The 23,329-nt window shown below is 47.3% G+C and overlaps 1 protein-coding gene across 2 annotated transcripts in view; it reads right to left on the bottom strand.

Moving 5' to 3' along the window:
- PLEKHH1 (pleckstrin homology, MyTH4 and FERM domain containing H1) overlaps positions 1-23,329 on the bottom strand; it is a 375,057-nt gene that overhangs the window by 125,195 nt on the left and 226,533 nt on the right. For both annotated transcript variants that reach the window (XM_078659588.1, XM_078659589.1), the window contains exons 10-14: positions 15,057-15,207; positions 8,591-8,727; positions 7,362-7,472; positions 6,238-6,324; positions 295-453 (exon numbers count right to left, since the gene is read on the bottom strand). In XM_078659588.1, coding sequence (XP_078515714.1) covers positions 295-453; positions 6,238-6,324; positions 7,362-7,472; positions 8,591-8,727; positions 15,057-15,207 — 645 coding nt within the window. The remainder of the gene's footprint in view (positions 1-294; positions 454-6,237; positions 6,325-7,361; positions 7,473-8,590; positions 8,728-15,056; positions 15,208-23,329) is intronic.

Genomic DNA, 23,329 nt, shown 5'->3' with positions numbered 1-23,329 from the left:
ACATCACTCGGGGACATTGGAGACTTTTAAGGGGTATGGAGAGTTGACTCAAAACAGGGTCTGTTACCACGGTCTCTATGTTTCAACGCCAGCAATTTAGCCATTAGACCACGCCCCCTCCCATACTTAGGACGAAATACAGGACGTTGGGTCTGAATCGTCATTGCCAAAAAGTTTAATAAAATATACTCAAAAGTGTTTCTTTAACCAGACGTTCTGCTTCAGCCAGGAGAAATTGCAAAACAATAATTAATGCAAGACGCAAAGTATTAGATACAAAATAATCTGACTTACCTTGGTCAGCCAGCCTTTCACGGTGGGCTTTATGCTGCTCTGAGCAGCCACAGGGCTGGTGGCTTGCACTTTCAGGATGCTTTGCAGCGCTCGGATCCACTCCTCCAGGATGTTAGGAGAGTCTGCGGTCAGGTAGTAGGTTTTCTTGTCGGTAATCAGCTGGGGGAGGAAGCAGTGCTTTACATCACTCGACAAAACATTCTCGTAATTCAGATTCCTCTTTTAATTCTATTGTTACCCCCAATCAAAACTGCCACTCATTTAATCATCCCCAAAAGGATGAATGGCTGAATTGTCTATGCCTGGATTAGAACTTTTAACCGATAGATCACACATAGTTCCCAGTATTGAGCACTTGATTATGAAAAGTGATAAACGTTTAATTTGCTTAACACTTCGAGGACACAGGAAACAAATCAACATCTTACAACAGGGCTTTAAGTGGGCTGGGTCCTGCCGGTGCTTGAACACCGGTAGTTCTTAAAAGCAGGTGCTGAAACGGGTCACTATCGAGCTCTCCATTTTTGCCTCACTCTCAGGGTGAAAAAAGCAATCTTAACTCTGCAGCTGTGCCACCCTACACTGCCTTTGATGTAACTTCAAAGAGGCTCCTAATAGTTTTTTTTACAGTCTCATCATTTCAGAACTGAAGCATTTTCAATATACTATACAACGAAGTCATAGTTGTTGCTTATTTATCTTACACAACTAACAAACACTGGCTAAGCCAATACTCCTGGCTTTTTGTAGGTGTAATGTTACTTGTATTATATATCTGGATGAAATGACAGAAGCAGCACCTAATTACTTCGGCCACGCCCCTTTGAGAGACCTTCTAGTTTTTCAATCTCACTTAAAGCCCTGCACAGGGGCCAATTCACACAGAGCACGGGTACTCATAGTATGGCCGTGGGCCGCCAGCAGCCTGGCAAGCCTTCCTCGGCGGCCCGCAGACCTTTCAGACATCGTATACAAGTGTCTGCAAACACTGCCGGTTGCAGCAGCGCGAATCTGAGAGACTCCGCTGCTCTATGGGGACGGGCGACCAGTGATAGTCAAAGTGGAGCTTCAGGGGCAAAGAGGTGAAATACAACAAAGCCTCATTAACATGCAAATGGTCTTTTAAAGACCCGGGAAGTGCTCGGGTGCAGCTGTGTGTGCCCGGGAGGTTGTCTCAGCCCTGGCACACACAGGCAGGGTGAGATGACAGAGGGTGACAGAGGGAGGTAGAGGGAGGGCGGGAAAGGGAGGGAGACAGAGGGAGAGGGAGGGAGGGAGACAGAGGGAGGGAAATGGAGGGAGACAGAGGGAGGGAGGGAAATGGAGGGAGGGAGAGGGAGGGCGAGAAAGGGAGGGACATTGAGGGAGGGAGAGGGAGGAAAAGGGAGGGAGGGAGACAGGGGGAGAGAGGGAAATGGAGGAAGACAGAGGGAGGGAAATGGAGGGAGGGAGATGGAGGGAGGGAGATGGAGGGAGGGAGAGGGAGGGAAATGGAGGGAGGGAAAGGGAGGGAGGGAGAGGGAGGGAAATGGAGGGAGACGGAGACAGAGGGGGAGAGGGAGGGAGAGAAAGGAAGGGAGAGAAAGGAAGGGAGAGAAAGGGAGGGTGAGAAAGGGAGGGTGAGAAAGGGAGGGAGAGAAAGGGAGGGAGAGAAAGGGAGGGGGAGAGACAGTAGGGAGGAGGGAGACAGGGAGGAGGGAGACAGAGTGAGGGAGGGAGACAGAGGGAGCGAGAGGGAAGGAGACAGAGGGAGCGAGATGGAAGGAGACAGAGGGAGCGAGAGGGAAGGAGACAGAGGGGGAGAGAGGGAAGGAGACAGAGGGGTAGAGAGGGGGAGAGAGAGAGATAGAGAGAGAGAGAGAGAAAGAGAAAGAGAGATGTGTGTATGCCGGGTCTGGTGGCTCAGTGGACGAAGGCGTCTGCAGCAGGGACCTGTGTTCAACCTATGGTCACAGGTTTTTTTGTTGCTCTAGCCCCGCCCCCTCCCCCACTAACCCCGCCCCCACCGGTGCGGCCCTCGGACACAAACCACACTGTAAATTTGGCCCAGAGAGAAAGTTTGTGAGTACCCATGCATTGGAGGAAAGGTACCGAATACTGTTTTCGCCAACGTAATGGTCCGCCCAACCTTTTTAAAAGCAAGAGGACCTTTTTTTTGGTCCGATGGCAGAGACTACTCTATTGGTTACACCCCTCTGACGCCCAAAGGTGTAAAGGCGGTCGGAGGTTGATCTGTATATCCACCTATCTAGTTTACATGGGCGGATATACAGGTCAGTTTTCACTGCCCGTCGCCTCCAGGAAAACCCAGACAATAAGAGGCAGTGAAAACTGCAAAATGGCCCTCCTTGCCATGGGAGATAATTCCTATAGAGAGGAGGACACTGTTTTTTCTTTTTTCCCAATCCCGAAAATAATCCTGCTTTTGGGTTTTGTTTTTGAAAATAAAAAGTTGTAACTTTGCCGTGCGGCTCCGGCATGTTTGACGCAGCCGTATGGCAAAGTTACAATACATTGGCAGGAACCGCCTTGACTGCTTGGAATGTCCGCCTGCCTGACGAACATTTGAAAATGTGGTTGTCGCAACCTCAGCCAGGGCAACAGAATAATTTACTCCGTTGCTGTGGCGGAGGACACCCCAACCGCCAAATTATAAATCAGGCCCAAAGTATGAAGTTTAGTCTCAGAAGCTCTGGATTAGAAGATGCATTAAATGGCTCGGCGAGTGCTCTCTGCTGAAATATGCAACCTTCTCTAAGTTAGGAGTTTAAAACTCAGCAAGGCCAACTTTACTTTTCACCATTGTGTGGTGGTTAAACCAAGTAACATTAAATTAGGCAATAGTAGCGCCTGTTATTTACAGTGCTTAAAAATAAAAAGCATGGAACATTGTAAACAAAAAAAAATATTATAAGAGAAGTCAATCTTGTCTCCGAGGCTCTGGCACTATGAAAAGGACCTTCCCTTGAAGGATTCCCCAGGGTTAGAAAAATACTGGGTCGTAGCTCCCCAAACCTAGTGGCAAAAGCCAACTAACAAATATAAAACACAAATCCTCCGCACACGTATGTATATAGCAATAATGTAGACATGCATAAAGTAAGCACAGATTAAATGCAACTGTATCAAGGCTATTGTCTTCTTATTAGGAATTCTTTATTTGTGGTGATACTTCCCACCCAAAATACTCCACCTTATGACCAAGGGATCCCCGTAAGTCCCAAATGCTGAAAATCTTACGATGTTTATCAAAGTGACCAACACGGTCGTCGCTCGTCGTGTAACCGAGTACGATCCCTTGGTCACGGGACGAATTCCCATGTATGCGACGAAACACGTGTCGGCTGTCTGAACACCCAGAAATAAAAGGAAAAGAACTGACCGCATCGACTTGCATTTAATCTGTGCTTACTTTATTGCTAAATACATATGTGTGCTGAGGATTTGCGTTTTATGTCAGGCTCTCACGACGGCCCAATCAGAGCTCCGAAGCAGCCATTGTGCCATCAAACATGCAGGTTACTAAAGGGATGCGCAGGGGGCCAGGCTCTCGTGACGGCCCCATCAGAGCTCTGAAGCAGTCAGTCAGTGTGTCATCAAACATGCAGGTTACTAAAGGGATGCGCAGGGAGCCAGGCTCTCGTGACGGCCCCATCAGGGCTCTGAAGCAGTCAGTGTGTCATCAAACATGCAGGTTACTAAAGGGATGCGCAGGCAGCCAGGCTCTCGTGACGGCCCCATCAGGGCTCTGAAGCAGTCAGTCAGTGTGTCATCAAACATGCAGGTTACTAAAGGGATGCGCAGGCAGCCAGGCTCTCGTGACGGCCCCATCAGGGCTCTGAAGCAGTCAGTGTGTCATCAAACATGCAGGTTACTAAAGGGATGCGCAGGCAGCCAGGCTATCGTGACGGCCCCATCAGGGCTCTGAAGCAGTCAGTGTGTCATCAAACATGCAGGTTACTAAAGGGATGCGCAGGCAGCCAGGCTCTCGTGACGGCCCCATCAGGGCTCTGAAGCAGTCAGTCAGTGTGTCATCAAACATGCAGGTTACTAAAGGGATGCGCAGGCAGCCAGGCTATCGTGACGGCCCCATCAGGGCTCTGAAGCAGTCAGTGTGTCATCAAACATGCAGGTTACTAAAGGGATGCGCAGGCAGCCAGGCTCTCGTGACGGCCCCATCAGGGCTCTGAAGCAGTCAGTCAGTGTGTCATCAAACATGCAGGTTACTAAAGGGATGCGCAAGCAGCCAGGCTCTCGTGACGGCCCCATCAGGGCTCTGAAGCAGTCAGTGTGTCATCAAACATGCAGGTTACTAAAGGGATGCGCAGGCAGCCAGGCTCTCGTGACGGCCCCATCAGGGCTCTGAAGCAGTCAGTCAGTGTGTCATCAAACATGCAGGTTACTAAAGGGATGCGCAGGCAGCCAGGCTCTCGTGACGGCCCCATCAGGGCTCTGAAGCAGTCAGTGTGTCATCAAACATGCAGGTTACTAAAGGGATGCGCAGGCAGCCAGGCTCTCGTGACGGCCCCATCAGGGCTCTGAAGCAGTCAGTGTGTCATCAAACATGCAGGTTACTAAAGGGATGCGCAGGCAGCCAGGCTATCGTGACGGCCCCATCAGGGCTCTGAAGCAGTCAGTGTGTCATCAAACATGCAGGTTACTAAAGGGATGCGCAGGCAGCCAGGCTCTCGTGACGGCCCCATCAGGGCTCTGAAGCAGTCAGTCAGTGTGTCATCAAACATGCAGGTTACTAAAGGGATGCGCAGGCAGCCAGGCTCTCGTGACGGCCCCATCAGGGCTCTGAAGCAGTCAGTGTGTCATCAAACATGCAGGTTACTAAAGGGATGCGCAGGGAGCCAGGCTATCGTGACGGCCCCATCAGGGCTCTGAAGCAGTCAGTCAGTGTGTCATCAAACATGCAGGTTACTAAAGGGATGCGCAGGCAGCCAGGCTCTCGTGACGGCCCCATCAGGGCTCTGAAGCAGTCAGTCAGTGTGTCATCAAACATGCAGGTTACTAAAGGGATGCGCAGGCAGCCAGGCTATCGTGACGGCCCCATCAGGGCTCTGAAGCAGTCAGTGTGTCATCAAACATGCAGGTTACTAAAGGGATGCGCAGGCAGCCAGGCTCTCGTGACGGCCCCATCAGGGCTCTGAAGCAGTCAGTCAGTGTGTCATCAAACATGCAGGTTACTAAAGGGATGCGCAAGCAGCCAGGCTCTCGTGACGGCCCCATCAGGGCTCTGAAGCAGTCAGTGTGTCATCAAACATGCAGGTTACTAAAGGGATGCGCAGGCAGCCAGGCTCTCGTGACGGCCCCATCAGGGCTCTGAAGCAGTCAGTCAGTGTGTCATCAAACATGCAGGTTACTAAAGGGATGCGCAGGCAGCCAGGCTCTCGTGACGGCCCCATCAGGGCTCTGAAGCAGTCAGTGTGTCATCAAACATGCAGGTTACTAAAGGGATGCGCAGGCAGCCAGGCTCTCGTGACGGCCCCATCAGGGTTCTGAAGCAGTCAGTGTGTCATCAAACATGCAGGTTACTAAAGGGATGCGCAGGCAGCCAGGCTATCGTGACGGCCCCATCAGGGCTCTGAAGCAGTCAGTGTGTCATCAAACATGCAGGTTACTAAAGGGATGCGCAGGCAGCCAGGCTCTCGTGACGGCCCCATCAGAGCTCTGAAGCAGCCAGTGTGTCATCAAACATGCAGGTTACTAAAGGGATGCGCAGGCAGCCAGGCTCTCGTGACGGCCCCAACAGAGCTCTGAAGCAGGCAGTCAGTGTGTCATCAAACATGCAGGTTACTAAAGGGATGCGCAGGCAGCGAGACTCTCGTGACGGCCCCATCAGAGCTCTGAAGCAGCCAAGCTGTCATCGCCTCGTGCAGAGCATCACTCGCGTGAGCTGTAAACAGCTGGGGTTGGAAACAGGACCATCGCTCTCACCTGGAAAGTTTGCGACGCTTCCCCTCGGATGATCCGGCAGGAGGAATTCAGCTCGATCTGCCCCTGGGGCTTCCGGATGACATCACTCTGCGGGAACAAACAAAGGCATCATTTCCGCGGTGCTGGGTGAGGCCTGCCTCGGCCGCTCATCGTCAGATTCAACAAGTGAAGGGACCGGCTCTGGCAGCCGGTATGCAAAACATCTCTGTTATTCCACTACATGAAAGGGAGAGCCCTGCAGGCCACTCGAAGGCCCGTGGATCACACGGGGAGCGGGGAGGCGGCCTCTCTTCTCGGCCCACTGGCATCTTACTCTGCTGGAGCCACGGTGGGTGGTGATGGCTCTAAGCAGGCACTGGCAGCTACAACAGTCCCGTCTAGAAGTCACGGAGGGCTGACCACTCACCCCCTCTCTATGCAGAGATCTCAAGTTGCCCCGTGTCAGGAGCGGGATGAACCCTCCCTGGCTGATTAGCTCACACCACTTTGCATTCTGGTACTTGCAGTTCGAATGTCTGCATTATAAACGAGAGTCCACGAGGGCCGTAAAAGCCCGGAGTGGCCGATAATCCGACACCTGTGCACAGGGCAACTTAAGACGCACATTTGGAAACATTCCTACGAAGCTCAGTGAAATGTCACACCTTAAGGACACTATTTGCTACTCAAGTATGTATATAATAAAATACTCTATTGCAGATACTGGCGAGAAAATCCTTAGATAATTGCATTGATTCAACTTTAAATACTATACCGATGTACAACCACAGCTGTCCTTACCCATATATTGGAAACGTTATAATGTGTCATGAGGGGTTTTCTCATATTTAAGACCTCCTCACACACACACCTATCACCTTTTTCTGAAACCAGCCCCTTCTCTCCATGTCTGACTCTCTCGTGGTATACTTAAAGCATCAAGGCCTAGACCTGTTTTTACTGGGGTTTATGGTGAGAGGCCACCTTAAAGACAAGGGGAATCTGGGGGAACGGCCGCTTTAACCATAGAGTGTCTATCCACTAAATAAAAGTTTAAAACCTTCTAATTTCACAGATAACAGTCTCTTCTTTAATCTAACTGATGCCACCTCGGCTGCAATCACGTGTCTGGGGGCCACACTCACAGGTGACTTGTAGTACAGGATTTCTCCATTCCGCAAGACGAACCAGCGCCTTTTCCAGGTCTTCACGTGGCTGCCCATCTTCAGCAGGTAGCCGGACTTCTCCAGTGGCTCCTGGAGAAAAACACAGAACTTATAATGAAGGCGAAAAGAATACTGAGCTAGGGGTAGCATTGTGAATAGTAAGCTGCAGAAAATGCCATGGTAGGCCAGAAAAAAATGTGCACAGACCATAAAATGTCGTCTAACTTCATGCTCTTTCAACGCTATGCAAATACATCTTCATGAGTTAGCGACTTACAACTTCTATCTTGTAGATGTATGCGTCAAGTTCACGCAAATTGAGGGGTGAAGCGCTTGAGTTAATAATAGTCACTGATAAATGACTTGAGCCACATTCACGTCCATTGTTTTTTGGCCCACTATGCCCTATGTCACTCTAGGCAGAGGCGAGTCACATGCACATCAGGCTTGGTCCTGTCCAAAAGGAACAGCAAAGCACCGACTGCCAGGCCAGCTAAGATCTTGTGGAAACACAAGCAATCTCAGACTAGTCTTGGCCGAATTTAAGGCTCATCCGTGATAAGTGGCGTGAGTCAAAGGGCTCAGTCAACACACTACATACATCTAGGCGTCATTGATACCCAGAGGTGGGTCCCACAATGAAGCAGCAGCTCACCAATGAGTCATTCGGCATTACTTGTTTCCCCATCTGAGAGGGTGTGACCTTGGGACTGCACAATTCCTATTGTAGCAAGACCAAGAGTGATTTGGATATGGGTAGCTCCTAGAGTGGAACTGTGTGCAAACACGATGGATTGGAATAGGACGTCTGGTGCTCACCCATGGCTGAGGTGAATTCAAATTTTCCACCCACTATTTGTGTCTTTCGCAATTTCACAAGTACGAAATACAGTACAAAACGTGTGCCTGTATGCTCGATGGCCGCTGAGAGCAAATAAAATATGAGCGGATCTACAACTGCATTAATCGAAACCGTGATGTCAGTGGACAGAAATAACCCATGGTCACAGATAAAAAACTTCAGTAACAACCTGACAGTTGCCATTCACCATAATTCTTTCAGCTATAGGTTACCATGTGAACACGATAAAGCTTCTTTTACAAGACCACTGGTGCCTTATTTGGGGCAAAGAGGATGGACCATAGTGTTTAAACTTTCGCAGTTCACTGAAGGTAGGCAAAATAATAAAATAAAACTTCAAACCTACATTGCAGATGCCATCTGTGGAATAGGAAGAGGTTCGCAACACCTTATGCTCCGGCTCGGAATAATCACTGTCTAGGGAGCAGGCATCAGGCGGTATGGCATAGTCACTCTCCGAGCTCATCGACGACATAGAGACACCTACAAGAGTCAAGAAACTGAGTCACCTACTGCATGAAACCTATTCTCAAGGTTTTTCCCTTTAATGCCTTTTTGGTCCAGGCATGCATTATAAGTGGCAGAAATTGAAAAAATAAGATGGTTAATGTATTTGGAATGCCTTAAATGTGTCTCTCAAGATTAAGATATAGGTCAAACTTTCAGCATGGTATTAAGGGCATCAAGCCTCACTCTGGTCTCATCAAAATCACTTAACAAGTTAATTTAAAGAAGGAAATGGTTTAGGCTACCCAAAATAGTACAGTGGGTATTAAATTCACACAGAAACACACTTATAAAATCAATATACAGTATGCAAAAACATCAGCAAGATTCAAATCAAACATTGAAAAAAAATATTTTGGCAGTTCAATGTCGTCCCCTTGTGTTAAACTGTGTTTTTAGTGTTGTTACATAATTAGGCAATGCATTTTCAAATAGAAACAAGGTGTGACAAATTGGATTATTACTTGGGGTGGTTGTGAGACCTCACCATGTAATAATGTCATTAGGCTGTATCAAGTCCAGTTAGAATACTTTATTATTAATCTCGGATCAGTCCCGAAAAGCTGTGCAAAAGAGCAGTCAGGCTTCATTCCAAGGAAACAAGTGTAAAACATTTATTAGTACCAAAACAGTTAATAAGGGGAAAATACAGCACAATAAAAATCCTGCTCTAATTTATAAATAAGTTTATACTTTGAATGAGCAAATACACCAAAAAGACTACAATTGTAGAAGGGGATATTTGGGTGTTCTAGAGTTTTGTAGCACCAAAAAGCCGCCTTCGGGTATTAGGTCGCGCAAGTCTGTGTCACAGTCAAAAGTTAAGGTCGACTATATTGGAGTGCAGGTCGGCTACAGGGACAAGGTTTATCTTCTGAATTCGTTTTTTTAATGTCAGTGGGGCGGGCTACCGGCTGGATCCTACGGAGGGCTCCACGATGGCGGGGTGCTGCTTGGGTTGGCCCCAATGAAATCCTCCACAATGGGACTTTAAAAACCGTTTCTTTTTATTTTCAGCATTGCAAACAAGCAAGTTGAATCTGATCTGCTTTGCCACAGCAGCGTCTGCGATCCCATGGAAGCCTTTGGTTGTTTTGTGAAAAAGTGTAGAAAACCAGTTCTGGAGCAGGTTCACCCCTCTCACCCAGCCCACTGGGACTGTGTTGAAATTGGCATTATATATACACATAAGCGGCGTTCATTTGTGTTCACTGTACCCCTTGTTGTAAGCAGAACGGATATCGCTAAAACACTGACTGTGTCATCCCGCTAGCATAGACCCATGCACACACGTACACGACAGCCATTTTAGGTATCATGGTCTCCCAGTTTGCGATCGATCACTAGCGCCCCTTCCCTGACCCTGCAAGCTTCCCCCATGTACCCTGACTGCCCCCGCTCTCACACGCACAAGTCATGAGCCCTCCCCTCCCGCATGACTCTGTCTCTGAGAAATCGCACCCCGCGCCTGACCAAAACCCCTCCTGTCCCTCCATGAATACCCCTCCTTTGATGACCTCTTCCTCTGAACCTAATTGTCTACATGGACCGTTGGTCATCCCTTAGCCTGAGGATACAGTTCATTGCCCACTACTATATGTGCTCGCCTCTCTTGAAAGGAGCCACTATTGATCATGACCACCCCACCCCCTGAGATTCGATCAGGAGCACACATTCCAACGGAATCAACAGCACACTCAGCTGCATGACAGCCCCCTCCTATTGTATGAAGGATAAGGGCCCCTACTGTAGCCACGTGTTGGAATATCTTCGTACTTTACAATGTCTTGATTGTAATGAAGGATGTGTGTGTGTCATAAACCTGTGTATAAAAGACGAAGCCTCAGAGAAACTTGTTAGAGCACCTCCCGAAGACACTATGCGAGTGTCCCAAAGGACATGCTCTCCTCATGAGCAATAAACTCTGTTCTTGTTTTCCTACTTCCAGTGCCCGTCTCTTCATTTGGTAATTATTTATGATGGGAACGAAGAGTCGCCCTGCACCAGCAGCCTGGGCATCGGGTGCGATGTGGGCTGACTTTAAATGTGTCTCTCAAGATTAAGATATAGGTCAAACTTTCAGCATGGTATTAAGGGCATCAAGCCTCACTCTGGTCTCATCAAAACCACTTAACAAGTTAATTTAAAGAAGGAAATGGTTTAGGCTACCCAAAATAGTACAGTGGGTATTAAATTCACACAGAAACACACTTATAAAATCAATATACAGTATGCAAAAACATCAGCAAGATTCAAATCAAACATTGAAAAAAAATATTTTGGCAGTTCAATGTCGCCCCCTTGTGTTAAACTGTGTTTTTAGTGTTGTTACATAATTAGGCAATGCATTGTCAAATAGAAACAAGGTGTGACAAAGTGGATTATTACTTGGGGTGGTTGTGAGACCTCACCATGTAATAATGTCATTAGGCTGTATCAAGTCCAGTTAGAATACTTTATTATTAATCTCGGATCAGTCCCGAAAAGCTGTGCAAAAGAGCAGTCAGGCTTCATTCCAAGGAAACAAGTGTAAAACATTTATTAGTACCAAAACAGTTAATAAGGGGAAAATACAGCACAATAAAAATCCTGCTCTAATTTATAAATACGTTTATACTTTGAATGAGCAAATACACCAAAAAGACTACAATTGTAGAAGGGGATATTTGGGTGTTCTAGAGTTTTGTAGCACCAAAAAGCCGCCTTCGGGTATTAGGTCGCGCAAGTCTGTGTCACAGTCAAAAGTTAAGGTCGACTATATTGGAGTGCAGGTCGGCTACAGGGACCAGGTTTATCTTCTGAATTCGTTTTTTTAATGTCAGTGGGACGGGCTACCGGCTGGATCCTACGGAGGGCTCCACGATGGCGGGGTGCTGCTTGGGTTGGCCCCAATGAAATCCTCCACAATGGGACTTTAAAAACCGTTTCTTTTTATTTTCAGCATTGCAAACAAGCAAGTTGAATCTGATCTGCTTTGCCACAGCAGCGTCTGCGATCCCATGGAAGCCTTTGGTTGTTTTGTGAAAAAGTGTAGAAAACCAGTTCTGGGGCAGGTCCCCCCCTCTCACCCTGCCCACTGGGATTGGATCCACTCTGGCTATTTGGACAATGGCTGGGGCAGACATAGGTGTAAGCTACATCTGCCTGTGACAGGGGTGCCCCTTTGAAGCTTGTACAGTTGGTGGTCATATGACCAAAGGCCATCCTTTCAGGAGGTGGTCACACCTTCTACTAGCCAAGCCCTATTGTTCCCTTTCTTGTGAGCAATGTACACCTCCCAGCTGGCTGCCAGGTGACCGGAACATGCACACTTTTAAAAAGTGGCATTTTCAAAAGTGGAATTTAAAATCAGACTTTACCATAAGATTGGATTTTAAATTCCTATTAATTTGAGTACTTGAATAATGTGTCTTGCTATTCTCAAACCAAAGAAATACATTATTTATTGTTATAATGTAACCCAGTGCTTCTCTATGGGAGAGTCAGAATTGCCAGAGTAAAAATTGACTTTGGAGGTTATTCACTGCCAGGGATATGTAAAACCTAAAAACATAAGTCCAACTTTTTAAATACCATGCACCCTGCCCTATGGGCACTTAGGACCTCCCTTAGGGGTGACTTATAGGAAGGAGTAATTACAAAGGAAGGGTTGGGCCTGGCAAAGGGTTTACTTTGCCAGGTCAAATTTGCAGTTTAGAAACTGAGCAGCAAGGCAGCAGTGTTCGGCCTACAGTCATGTTTACACCTGTCACCTTATTGGTGGCACAATGGGAGCCTCGGTTCACAAGTGACATTTACCTTACAGACCCTGGGTGCAAGAATACCATATTGTAGGGACCTCAAGGTAATTTAAATATCCCCACCAGGCATTAGTCAATTGCACATATATCATTAAGGGGTAAGAGGACTTACAACGCTGGGAGCTGGACCTCAGCAGCTCAATGTTCAGTTTGTAAACTAGCACAAAATCGAAGAAAGGTGTGGGCAAATAAGTGGAAGAAATCCCGCAAAAGGGCCTTTCCTCACACAACACATTTCAGCACACAACGAGACCAAAAAACATGAGTCGAAAGTATTTTAAGCCAAGAAGAGTTATACGTTCAACACTTCTTTTATACATAAACAATTTTACACTCCTTTCTATTAACTTATTCCACAACTAAAATAGTTTAGCAACAAAAGAACCACAACTTCTCAACCTTTTCTTTCTTGTTTCTCCTGAAGTAAATATCGAAAGTGATGCTCTTTTAGATTTTCTTCATAACCCTGCAGATGATTCAAAGCCCACATTAAAAGTCCCCTCCTATTTACTAGAAGGGGCATTAATTACAGCGGGCAAATTGTCTCTGTTGTGTGGGTGTGCACCCACACACACTCTAAAGCAATTCTAGAGTAACTCACACACTTATTAGTAAACCCTGACCAGTGGATTGATGCTGCAGCACCGCAAAATCTTGTCATAAGAAACTTTTTAAAATCGTATAAATAGATATACTAACTGGTGTGCATCCCCACTGAGAGGAAATGTGAATTATTATTTGGCGTGGTTGTGCGACCTCATCATATAATAATTGCACAAATCCGTATCAGGTCCTTTCTAAAACCATAGCTCAGTCCTGGGAAGCTGTGGCTTAATCAAAGGAACAAGTGTAAAGCATTAAGACATCCCAACAACGCAAAGAAGAAAATGTATAAAAATAGGCTGTATTTTTAGCTTTAAATAGTCACTTCAGAGCCAATAATCCACAGGAGGGTTCCGGAAACATGAATTTTTAAAGAAATATTAAATCACTGCTTTTCACAAAATGCAAATAATCTTTGTATAGGACCACAATCGCGGTTAGAGTTAGTCACAACAAAGTAAGTAAAAACAGCTACATGGGTATTCTTGGGGTTGCCAGCTCCAATAGGAAGCCAGTAGCAGGAACCAGTCAATGGGACAGTTACCCGTGGGTTTAGCAGTCTTCAGTCCAGTTCTGAATGCTATGTTCAAACCACCATTGACGTCAAGGGTGTAGTCCTCATACAAGGGATACAGGATGCTGAGCCAGTGTTGTGGGCCTTCCCATGGCCAACACGTGGTCCTCAAGCTAGATTGGAGGGGAGGGGGGTTGACTTCAGTGGGCAATCTCCCACAACACCTGGGTGACCAGGTACCACAAGTCTACTTGTCTCTGGTGACAGGAAAACCAGCAATTTCCTTTGGTTGGTGATAAGTAGCTTGCTGGGTGATTAAATAGCACTCTGGTCTAACTGATTTGGGTGCAACGTTTGAGGGACAGGACTCAATCTCTAGGCTGCACCTTGGCGTCCAGGGTGCCGGGCTCTTCGTTCAGAAGTAAATGTCCTGTTCATCCAGTTATAACTAGGTGAATATTAGTGCATTGCAAAAGGAAATGTCCTCTTCATGGTATAGGCATCTAATGCCCTCGTCCTTTTCAGACTCACCACCTCCCTCTATGCCATCCTGACAATTTAGAGAACGTTATGTGCTGGTGTTCACTGACACTTCACCCAGATGTGTAACTAGCTATTCACCTGTCAATCACAAATTAGCCTCAACCTTCTTTACTCACACACAGTGAGTAATCTCCATTTCATGGCAGGTCTATTCTCAGAGATGTACATCCTACTTTGGTTCACGTGCATGTGGTATCTGCGGCAAAAGTGCATGGCAATGAAGCCCTGGACACAGAACACCAAAACTTTTCACATATAGGTCACGTATCCGGTCAGCAGCCTAGCAACCACACATCTAGGCTAGGGTTGTTTGAATGTCCTCCGTATCTGAAATATACTTACTCTTCCTGTCCATTCACTGTTATACGCTGTAACCACAGCAATAGGATACATGGAGCAAATGCCACACTGCGGACCATCACCAACAAATGGAGTCCCATCCAACGCAGGTCTTACTCCATTCCAACACTGTGCAGCCAATCATCCTCTTCTTGGCTCATTGAAGCATTTGATTGGATAATGATGTCATACATGTGCAAATGATGTGCGAATGCCAGAAGCATGGCTCAACAAAATATTTAAATGAATGGCAGGTGTTCAGGTATTCGATTAGGGGTGGGTGGAGGGAGTCCTAATACCTCAAATTATTCACCTAAAAACTATGATGTGCATTTTGCACTGCACAAGGAAAGCAGCAAAAAGCCTTAAAAGAAGTGCCAGATCTTTTCTAAGATACTTTTTTAGGGCACGTGCCAAATAAATTCAGTGTTCAGCCTTGAAGAGGGTACAGAATGAGCTGAAAAGGCCAACTAGAATAATAATTGGAAAAAAGAAGCTTTCGTTACCTCGCTTCACAGCTCTGGGGCTCCCCGGCATGCTGCTCTTTTTGGTCTCAGATCCCGCGTTGGATGCCCTGAAGCTGGCATGGGAGCTGCAATCATCATCGGAGCCCGATGATTCATCCAGGAACGGAATGTTGCTTATCTGTGTGGCTCTCTGGAAAAGAACCCCCAGATGGGCAGACTGTGAACAAAAGGGCATGCTGACACAGAAACACAGAGATTCCATGATTTCACTTTGGCATTCAACACAGCGTGCACCAGAGGAGAGCAGCATGTTATGTCTACCCTTGGACTTTGCGCTCACCATGGTCTTTTACTTCATGTTCCTCTTTTGCAAATGTCCTTCTAAATACATCGTATGGACCTCTCTTCAGTGTGGACAGTGTTCCTATACCCTGCAGCTCAAAATCTAGAAGTACTTTCCATTTCAACAAAAGTTTCTCCAAAGACCACTCAAAGATGGTTGTGTTCCTGCCAACATAACGATCATAAGACGATTGCAGGAATTTTGTCTAGTGTTTGGGCCAAGACAAAATATTACGATGACATTTACTTCTACGTCAAATACAAGGTGCTGTGATGTACAACAACATAGTCAAATATGTATCAAAAACCTTGCACACACATTTTGAGATTCTAAATGTCACACATGCTTAGAAAACCAATGTCTAAATGACATAATGCAGCAACAATGATAATACTTTACTGCAACAGGATACATTATAAGGCAGCTTGTGTGATGTCTTTATACTAAATGGGGTGGGAGGTGGTATGGGGGGGGGGGAGAGTTTATTCTAAAGTTGCCAAGGAGCTGGTTTGGCTGAATGTTGATGTCTCACCGGCGGAATTTATAGCATGCTTCATATGCTCATTGTTGCAACAATAAAAAAATTGTTAAACTTAAAATATATACTAAACCTGGTTGCCCAAAACAAAGAGAATAGGATGACTAATTGATTACAAGCAATTCCTCAATGCTGTAGGTAGTATACAGTAAAGTAAATTTTTTCTGTTGCAATTCATGATTAGAATATATTTTTTCATTTCCAAAAAAATAATTATCAGCCCAAACACTTACTTATTTTTTGGTGCATAACAAACCATTTGAGCAAGAAAAGCAGTACCCAGCAATAGTAACACGTGTTATATTAAGATATTAGCACGTTACAGCAGAATACAGAGAGAGGCAATGGGGCTGATGGATGGCGATTGCTGAAGATTAACAGGACACTATACACATTTATCATGTGTACAGATACCTCTAGCAGCCGCTCTGAACATCTTTGCACCTCCATGCCACTCTGACTGCTCAGCCTCCTTTCCAGCCCCCTCAGTCAACATATAAACTCACACCATGCAGTGTCATCCTTAGTACCATTCAACTGATAAGAGAGGCACATGTATTTCTGCCATCATTAATGTGTAAACAGGGTTCCTCAATGGAGAGTAAACTGACAAAACCATTGGAAATCTGAACTTATACATGCAGTTAGTTGGCTTGACTCAGGAGTACACGTTCACTTTTATATAAACAAAAGTTTCATTTGGGCTCTTAAGGAGATTTATTTAGTAGTGTATAAAATGACTCACTACGTGTAATAGAATGCATGAGCTCATTATCTCATAGGGATGGGGAGAAGGGGTTCCAGAGCAGGTAAATCAGTGACCGGTTTGGTCAACCCAAAAACCTTTCAGATTATGGGTATTCAGATAACTTTTCACAGCTATTTCTCCTCCCTATGGAAATGTTCGAAGATTCCCTCGTGTAAAGGGCAACAATAAATTCCTTTCCAGGGTGGAAATGGATAGGGGAAATAACCAAAACATTTTTGAGTGCCAGAAGGAGTTTTTAAGGGAAATACAAATATTTTAGGTGCGGATTAAAAAAACGTTTAAAAAAATGAAAATGAAACTGAAACTGCACTAAGAGCAAAGGTATTTTCGCAAACTCAACTTTACACTATGTACAATTCCGCACAACAAACATCTTTCAAATGCACATATTTGAAACTTTACAATAGGTTCCCAGGATAGTCTTGGAAACCTTTGGGAATAAAAAGAACAATTATACACCCAAATAGGGGAATAAGCCTACGAGTAAAGGTTTGCAATTTTTTAGAAGCAATCCGATCCGCTTTCTTTGCCTGATGCTGCAAATCTATCTAGACCCAAGCTAACCTACATACACAGCTGTTTGAGCCAGCCTAGGTAAGAGTACATGTCCTGGTTCAGATGCAAAGACCAAAAAAAGACATAAAATACCTAAAAATGAAAAATTGACACAGAAACCACATCCACCAGTACCTTGCAAGCTGAGTGTGCTGCATGTTGTGATTTACAGGCAGATATATATATATATATACATATATATATATCACCAGTCCCGCCTCTTCCTAAAGAACGGGTCCGACACATGCGTTGGAACCACACCAGGGGAGTTTTATTACCACCATCCGGACATCAAAATTCAATAAAAACACCTGGCAGACGCGTTTCGGCGCTTGCCTTCCTCATTGCCAGAATTGTGTTCTTAGATGCGATGGTTCTGTGTGGGGTATGTACTGCTTGTTGTACTCCCATTGGAGTCCAGTTGGTCCAATCAGAGGCTCCGCTGTTCAACCTCTGCTGCAGTACTCGCTATTAATGCTGGTAATGAATATGCTACTTACCAGTATGCATCTGTTCTTGGCATGTAGGGCTGCTAACATTCATATCTATTGCATAGATCGCCGCCTAGTGTTGGGTCCGGAGGATTGCACATTGTTGTCCTGGAAGAGTCTTCGAAGTATCACAAGATAGGTGGCTCCTCCCCTGGACTACAGTGCGCATGGGCATCGACTCCATCCCCAGATTGTTTTTAGCCATTGTGGCAGAGATGGAGTGAAATAGTGTAAAGGATGTCCATGCTAATGATGAATGCAAGAGAGTATCTGCAGCCGCTACGGGCACCGGGGAGGAGGGTGGGCGATATGAATGTTAGCAGCCCTACATGCCAAGAACAGATGCATACTGGTAAGTAGCATATTCAGTTCGAGGCATGTGGGCTGCTAAATTCATATCTATTGCATAGAATACATAGCAGTCCCTCCATTAAGGGCGGTTGCCCGTGCCAGTTGCAGAAGCTTGAAAAAGTGTCTTGAGAACAGCCTGTCCTACAGCTGCTTGCTGTTTGGAATGCACATCGACACAGTAATGTTTGGTAAATGTGTGTGGTGTAGACCATGTGGTTGCTCTACAAATGTCTTCCAAAGGAATGTTCCCCAGGAAATCCATGGAGGCCCCCAACTTGCGTGTGGAGTGCGCCCTTGGGGGTATTGTTAAAGTACGCTTAGCTTTTTGATAACAGATTTGAATGCACTTAACAATCCATCTGGCTATTCCTGCTTTGGAAATGGGGTTGCCTTTGTGCTGTGCTGAGAAGGCAACAAAAAGTTGTTGTGTGTTCCTAAAGTGTTGTGTTCTGTCAATGTAGTACATCAACGCCCTCCTAACGTCGAATGTATGAAGCATTCTTTCCGCTACTGTTTGTGGGTTTTGGAAGAATGCGGGCAGGTCAATAGTTTGGTTGATATGAAACTGTGACACCACCTTAGGAAGGAATTTGGGGTTAGTGCGGAGCACTACCCTGTTGGAATGTATTTGGATGAATGGCTCTTGGATTGTGAGTGCTTGCAGCTCACTAACACGTCTGAGCGATGTAATAGCAATGAGAAAAGCCACTTTCCATGTCAGAAATTGAATTTCGCAGGAATGCAGTGGCTCGAAAGGTGGGCCCATCAGCCTAGTGAGGACCACATTCAGGTTCCACACTGGAGCCGGTGGTGTTCTTGGAGGAATGACTCGCTTCAGTCCCTCTAGGAAGGCTTTAATGGCAGGCACCCTGAAAACAGAGAGATGCTGCCTATTCTGGAGATAAGCCGCTATGGCGGATAAATGTATCCGAATGGAAGCGTACGCTAGATTGCATTTGTAAAGATGTAACAAATAGCAGATGATGTTAGGAATGGATGCATCTAGCGGGTTGATATCGTGGTCTGTACAGTAAATGACAAACCGCTTCCATTTTGCTGCATAGCAAGCTCTGGTAGTGGGCTTTCTTGCCTCCCGGATGATGTCCATGCATTCAGGAGGCAGGTTGAGGTAGCCAAACTCTAAGACCTCAGGAGCCAGATCGCCAGATTGAGCTGTTGCGGATCTGGGTGCTGAATGTCGCCATGGTTCTGCGTCAAGAGCCTGAATGTGGGATGCAGCCTTTGATGCGGTACCACGGAGAGTTCTAGAAACGTGGTGTACCATGGTTGGCGTGCCCATGTTGGAGCAACCAGGATGAGAGTCATCGAGTGTTGCTTTAGCTTTCTTGCCACCAGCGGAATGAGAGGCGCTGGGGGAAAAGCGTACGCAAATTTGCCTGACCAGTTCATCCATATCGCATTCCCTTGCGATTCCGGGTGAGGGAACCTGGCGGCAAAGCTTTGGCATTTTGCGTTTTCCCTTGTGGCAAACAGGTCTATCTCTGGATGACCCCACTGCTGGAAGTACGGGTGGAGTACTGATGGATGTATCTCCCACTCGTGCATTTGATGGCTGTATCTGCTGAGCAGATCCACCATCTGATTGTCCTTGCCCGGGAGGTGTTCCGCCATGAGGAAAATGTTCCTCTGAATGGCCCACTTCCACATGCTCTGAGCCAGATGAGAAAGCTGTGGCGAGTGAGTACCTCCCTGCTTCTGGATGTAGTACATGGCTGTCATGTTGTCCGTCCGGATCAACACGACTTTGTTGCACAGATGTACTTTGAAGGACTTGAGCGCCATGAAGATTGCCATCAATTCCAGGTAGTTGATGTGCAACTTCTGTTGCTGGGTGGACCACAGTCCCTGCACAGTGTAGTGGAGCACATGAGCTCCCCACCCTTGGAGAGATGCGTCCGTGGTTAGGATAATCTGTGGCACTGGCTCTTGGAACGGTCGTCCCTTGCAGAGGTTGTGTGGATTCCACCAATGCAGAGAGTTGTATGCCCGACCGGTCACCAACACTAGGTCTGTCAGTTGTCCCTGAGCCGGTGTCCACTGATTTGCCAAGCATTCTTGGAGCGGACGCATGTGCAACCTCGCGTGCGGGACTATGAAGAAGCAGGAGGCCATCATGCCTATCAACTGCATGAACACTCTCGCTGGTAGGGAGTGCTGTGGTCTGAACCTGTGGATCAGCGATTGAATGTTGTTGATCCTGACTGGGTTTGGCTGAGCCATAGCGGTCAGGGTGTTTATTGTCGCGCCCAGATACTGCCGCACATGGTTTGGTTGAAGGTGCGACTTTGGGTAGTTTAGCGAGAACCCCAGACTGTGAAGGAGGTGAATAGTGTGGGACATGTCCGCGGCGCACTGTCGTTCCGACTTTGCTTGAACAAGCCAGTCGTCTAGGTACGGGTAGACATGTATCTTCTGCCTCCTGAGGTGCGCCGCCACCGTCGCCAGACACTTTGTAAACACTCTGGGGGCAGTAGTCACCTCGAAGGGTAGGACTTTGAACTGATAGTGCCTGTTTTGAATGGTGAACCGGAGGTATTTTCTGTGGGATGGGTGGAGTGGGATGTGGAAATAAGCATCCTTGAGGTCCAAGGTTGCTAGGAAGTCCCCTTGGTTCAGCAGGGGAAGAATTTGTTGAAGTGTCAGCATGTGAAAGTGTTCTGACAGTATATACATGTTGAGGGGGCGTAGATCCAGAATGGGTCTGAGGGATCCGTCCTTTTTTGGGATGAGGAAGTACAGGGAATAGACTCCTGTTCCTTCCTCCTCCACTGGTACGAGCTCGATTGCGCCTTTTTGCAGCATCACCAGAACTTCCTGCTGCAATAAGTGCAAGTGCTCTGCCGACATAGGACGGTGTTTTGGGGGAATGTTGGGAGGAGTGGATGTTAACTCCAAACAATAACCGTACTGGATAAGTTTTCTCACCCACCTGTCTGTGGTGATGGACGTCCAGACTGGCAGGAACTGCTGGAGTCTCCCCCCGACAGGTGTTGGATGGTCGGGGGGCAGTGACAGAGAGTCACTGTTTGTTGGTGGCAGAGGACCGGGAGTTGTTGTTCCCTCTGCCTCTGCCCTTGGCACTGTTACCTCTGTAACCCCCTCTACCCTGCTTGGGGTACGAGGATTGTGCACCACCCTTCGTGAATTGTGTTTGTTGACCCAAGTGTCCTCTGGTAACACCACGTGCTCCTGAGCGACGAAAAGTGCTTCCCCTGAATTGTTGAGACTGAAGCGCCCCCATGGACTTAGCAGTCTCATTGTCCTTTTTAATCTTTTCAAGGGTGGTGTCAACATCTGGACCAAACAGTCTGTCAGGATTGACGGGCTGGTTGAGTATTGTTGTTTGAATGTCAGGTTTAAATCCAGATATGCGAAGCCAAGCTTGTCGCCTTAACATGACGCTAGTGTTAATTCCCCTAGCCGCTGTATCAGCCACATCAAGTGCACACTTTATTGCAGCATTTGAGATGAGCTTTCCCTCTTGTATGAGCATTTCAGCCGCTTCCTTAAACTCATCAGGTAGGTGTTGAAGGAGCTGTTCTAGGGTGTCATAATGCGCCCTATCGTATCGTGCCAATAGTGCCTGTGTGTTTGCTATACGCCAGATATTGGCAGCCTGCGCAGCCACCCTTTTGCCGGATGCCTCAAGCACTTTCGACTCCTTGTCTGGGGGAGGAGCTTCACCCGTTGTTTGGGAGTTTGCCCTTTTGCGGGCATTGGCGACCACCAACGAATCCAGAGGCAACTGTCCCAGAATATATGCAGGGTCCCCAGGTGCCGGCCTGTATTTCTTCTCGATACGTGGGTTCACCACTCTCGCCCTGGTAGGTTCTTTAAAGATCTCTGGGGCATGTTTAAGGACACCTTTGAGCATAGGAAGTATTTTAACTGTTCTTTCTAAGACAGAGAAAGTGTCAAACAAAAAATCTTCCTCCACCGGGTCAGCATGCATGTCCACATCATGATTTGCTGCTGCCCGCTCTATCAAAGCATTAAATGCTGCCGAATCCTCTGTTGGTGACGTACGTGCCCCAAAACCTTGTGGATCTTGTACCACCTGATGTCCACCTTGGTCCCCAGTGTCGTCATATGAGTCCTGTTGAACATCAGGGTCATTGTCAACTGGGAAATTGTATTGGTCATCTTGGTCATCATCCTCTCCTCCTGATTGGTTGGGGGAAGGTGATGGACTCCTTCTTGGTGGTGGCAGAAGAGGTTCAACAAGGGCAGGAATGTCCTGTGCCGGCCTTTTCTTTTTCAGTGGAATAACATAGGATTCCAGTGGTTGGGAAGTGATTTTCCTTTTGTAGAGGGTCAATTTTCCCGTTTGGGCATCGATGTAATGCTCAGATTGTTCTTCTGAGGCTTGATGTCGATCCAAGCGGCTCTTTTGCGTCGAAGGATCCGACGTGTCAGCGATTTTCGGCACCGATCTGGGCACAAATGCCTTCGGTGCCACCTTAGGTGGCAGAGTGTAGAGAAGCTTGGTAGAGGTCTTCGGAGGTGTGTCCACCGATTTCGGAGCCGACGGCGTGGAAGCCGTTGATGACAAAGTCTTCTCCCGAATACGCTTGAGGGAGTCGGTGACCTGCTTTGTGAAGGAAGCAGAGGGTTTTGTAACCGACGGCCGATGTTCGGTAGCGTCGGAGTCCCTCGGTGTCGACGATATTTCCGCCGACGAATCTTCGGCTCTAACGGGTCGCGACTCCGTTGTAGGCTTTGGCGCCGACGCCTTAGCTGCAGATCCGGCATCCTTGTGCCGATGCAAAGTGCCTCCGGCCTTCGGGTCGTGGCTTTTAGTCGACTTTGGTTCGACTGTGCGTTTACTTGTAGGCGCCGTAGCAGCGTCCGAAGGCGTGTCAACAGTCTTAGATGTCCGCGCCGGAGCAACCGTGGTCGACAATTGATGGACGGCCTTCTTAGAGGATGGTTCCTTGGGCACCTTTTGTGGCGCTGTCGACTCGACAGCCTTCTTCGACTTTGGTGGACCGGAGGGCGACGGAGTCGATGAAGGAGCAGGCTTCGATAGTTTTTGTTGTACGTCGGCCATTTTAGGTGTTGTCGAATCCGATGGTTTCGGTTTCGTTTTTGGCTGGACGTCGGCCATCTTTGGCGCCGTCGAATCCGAAGGTTTTGGTTTTGGTTTCGATACGTGAAATGGCGGCTCCGCTTGAGTGTCCGTGGCCGGGCCAGAAGGCGGGGCCGGGGATAGCGGTGCAGGGTCGTGGGTAAGGCCGAGTGGCG

The sequence above is a fragment of the Lissotriton helveticus genome, chromosome 9 (assembly GCF_964261635.1).
Source record: "Lissotriton helveticus chromosome 9, aLisHel1.1, whole genome shotgun sequence".
Taxonomy (NCBI): domain Eukaryota; kingdom Metazoa; phylum Chordata; class Amphibia; order Caudata; family Salamandridae; genus Lissotriton; species Lissotriton helveticus.
The sequence above is the reverse complement of the archived record's forward strand: the minus strand, read 5'-3'. Positions and strand labels throughout refer to the sequence as shown.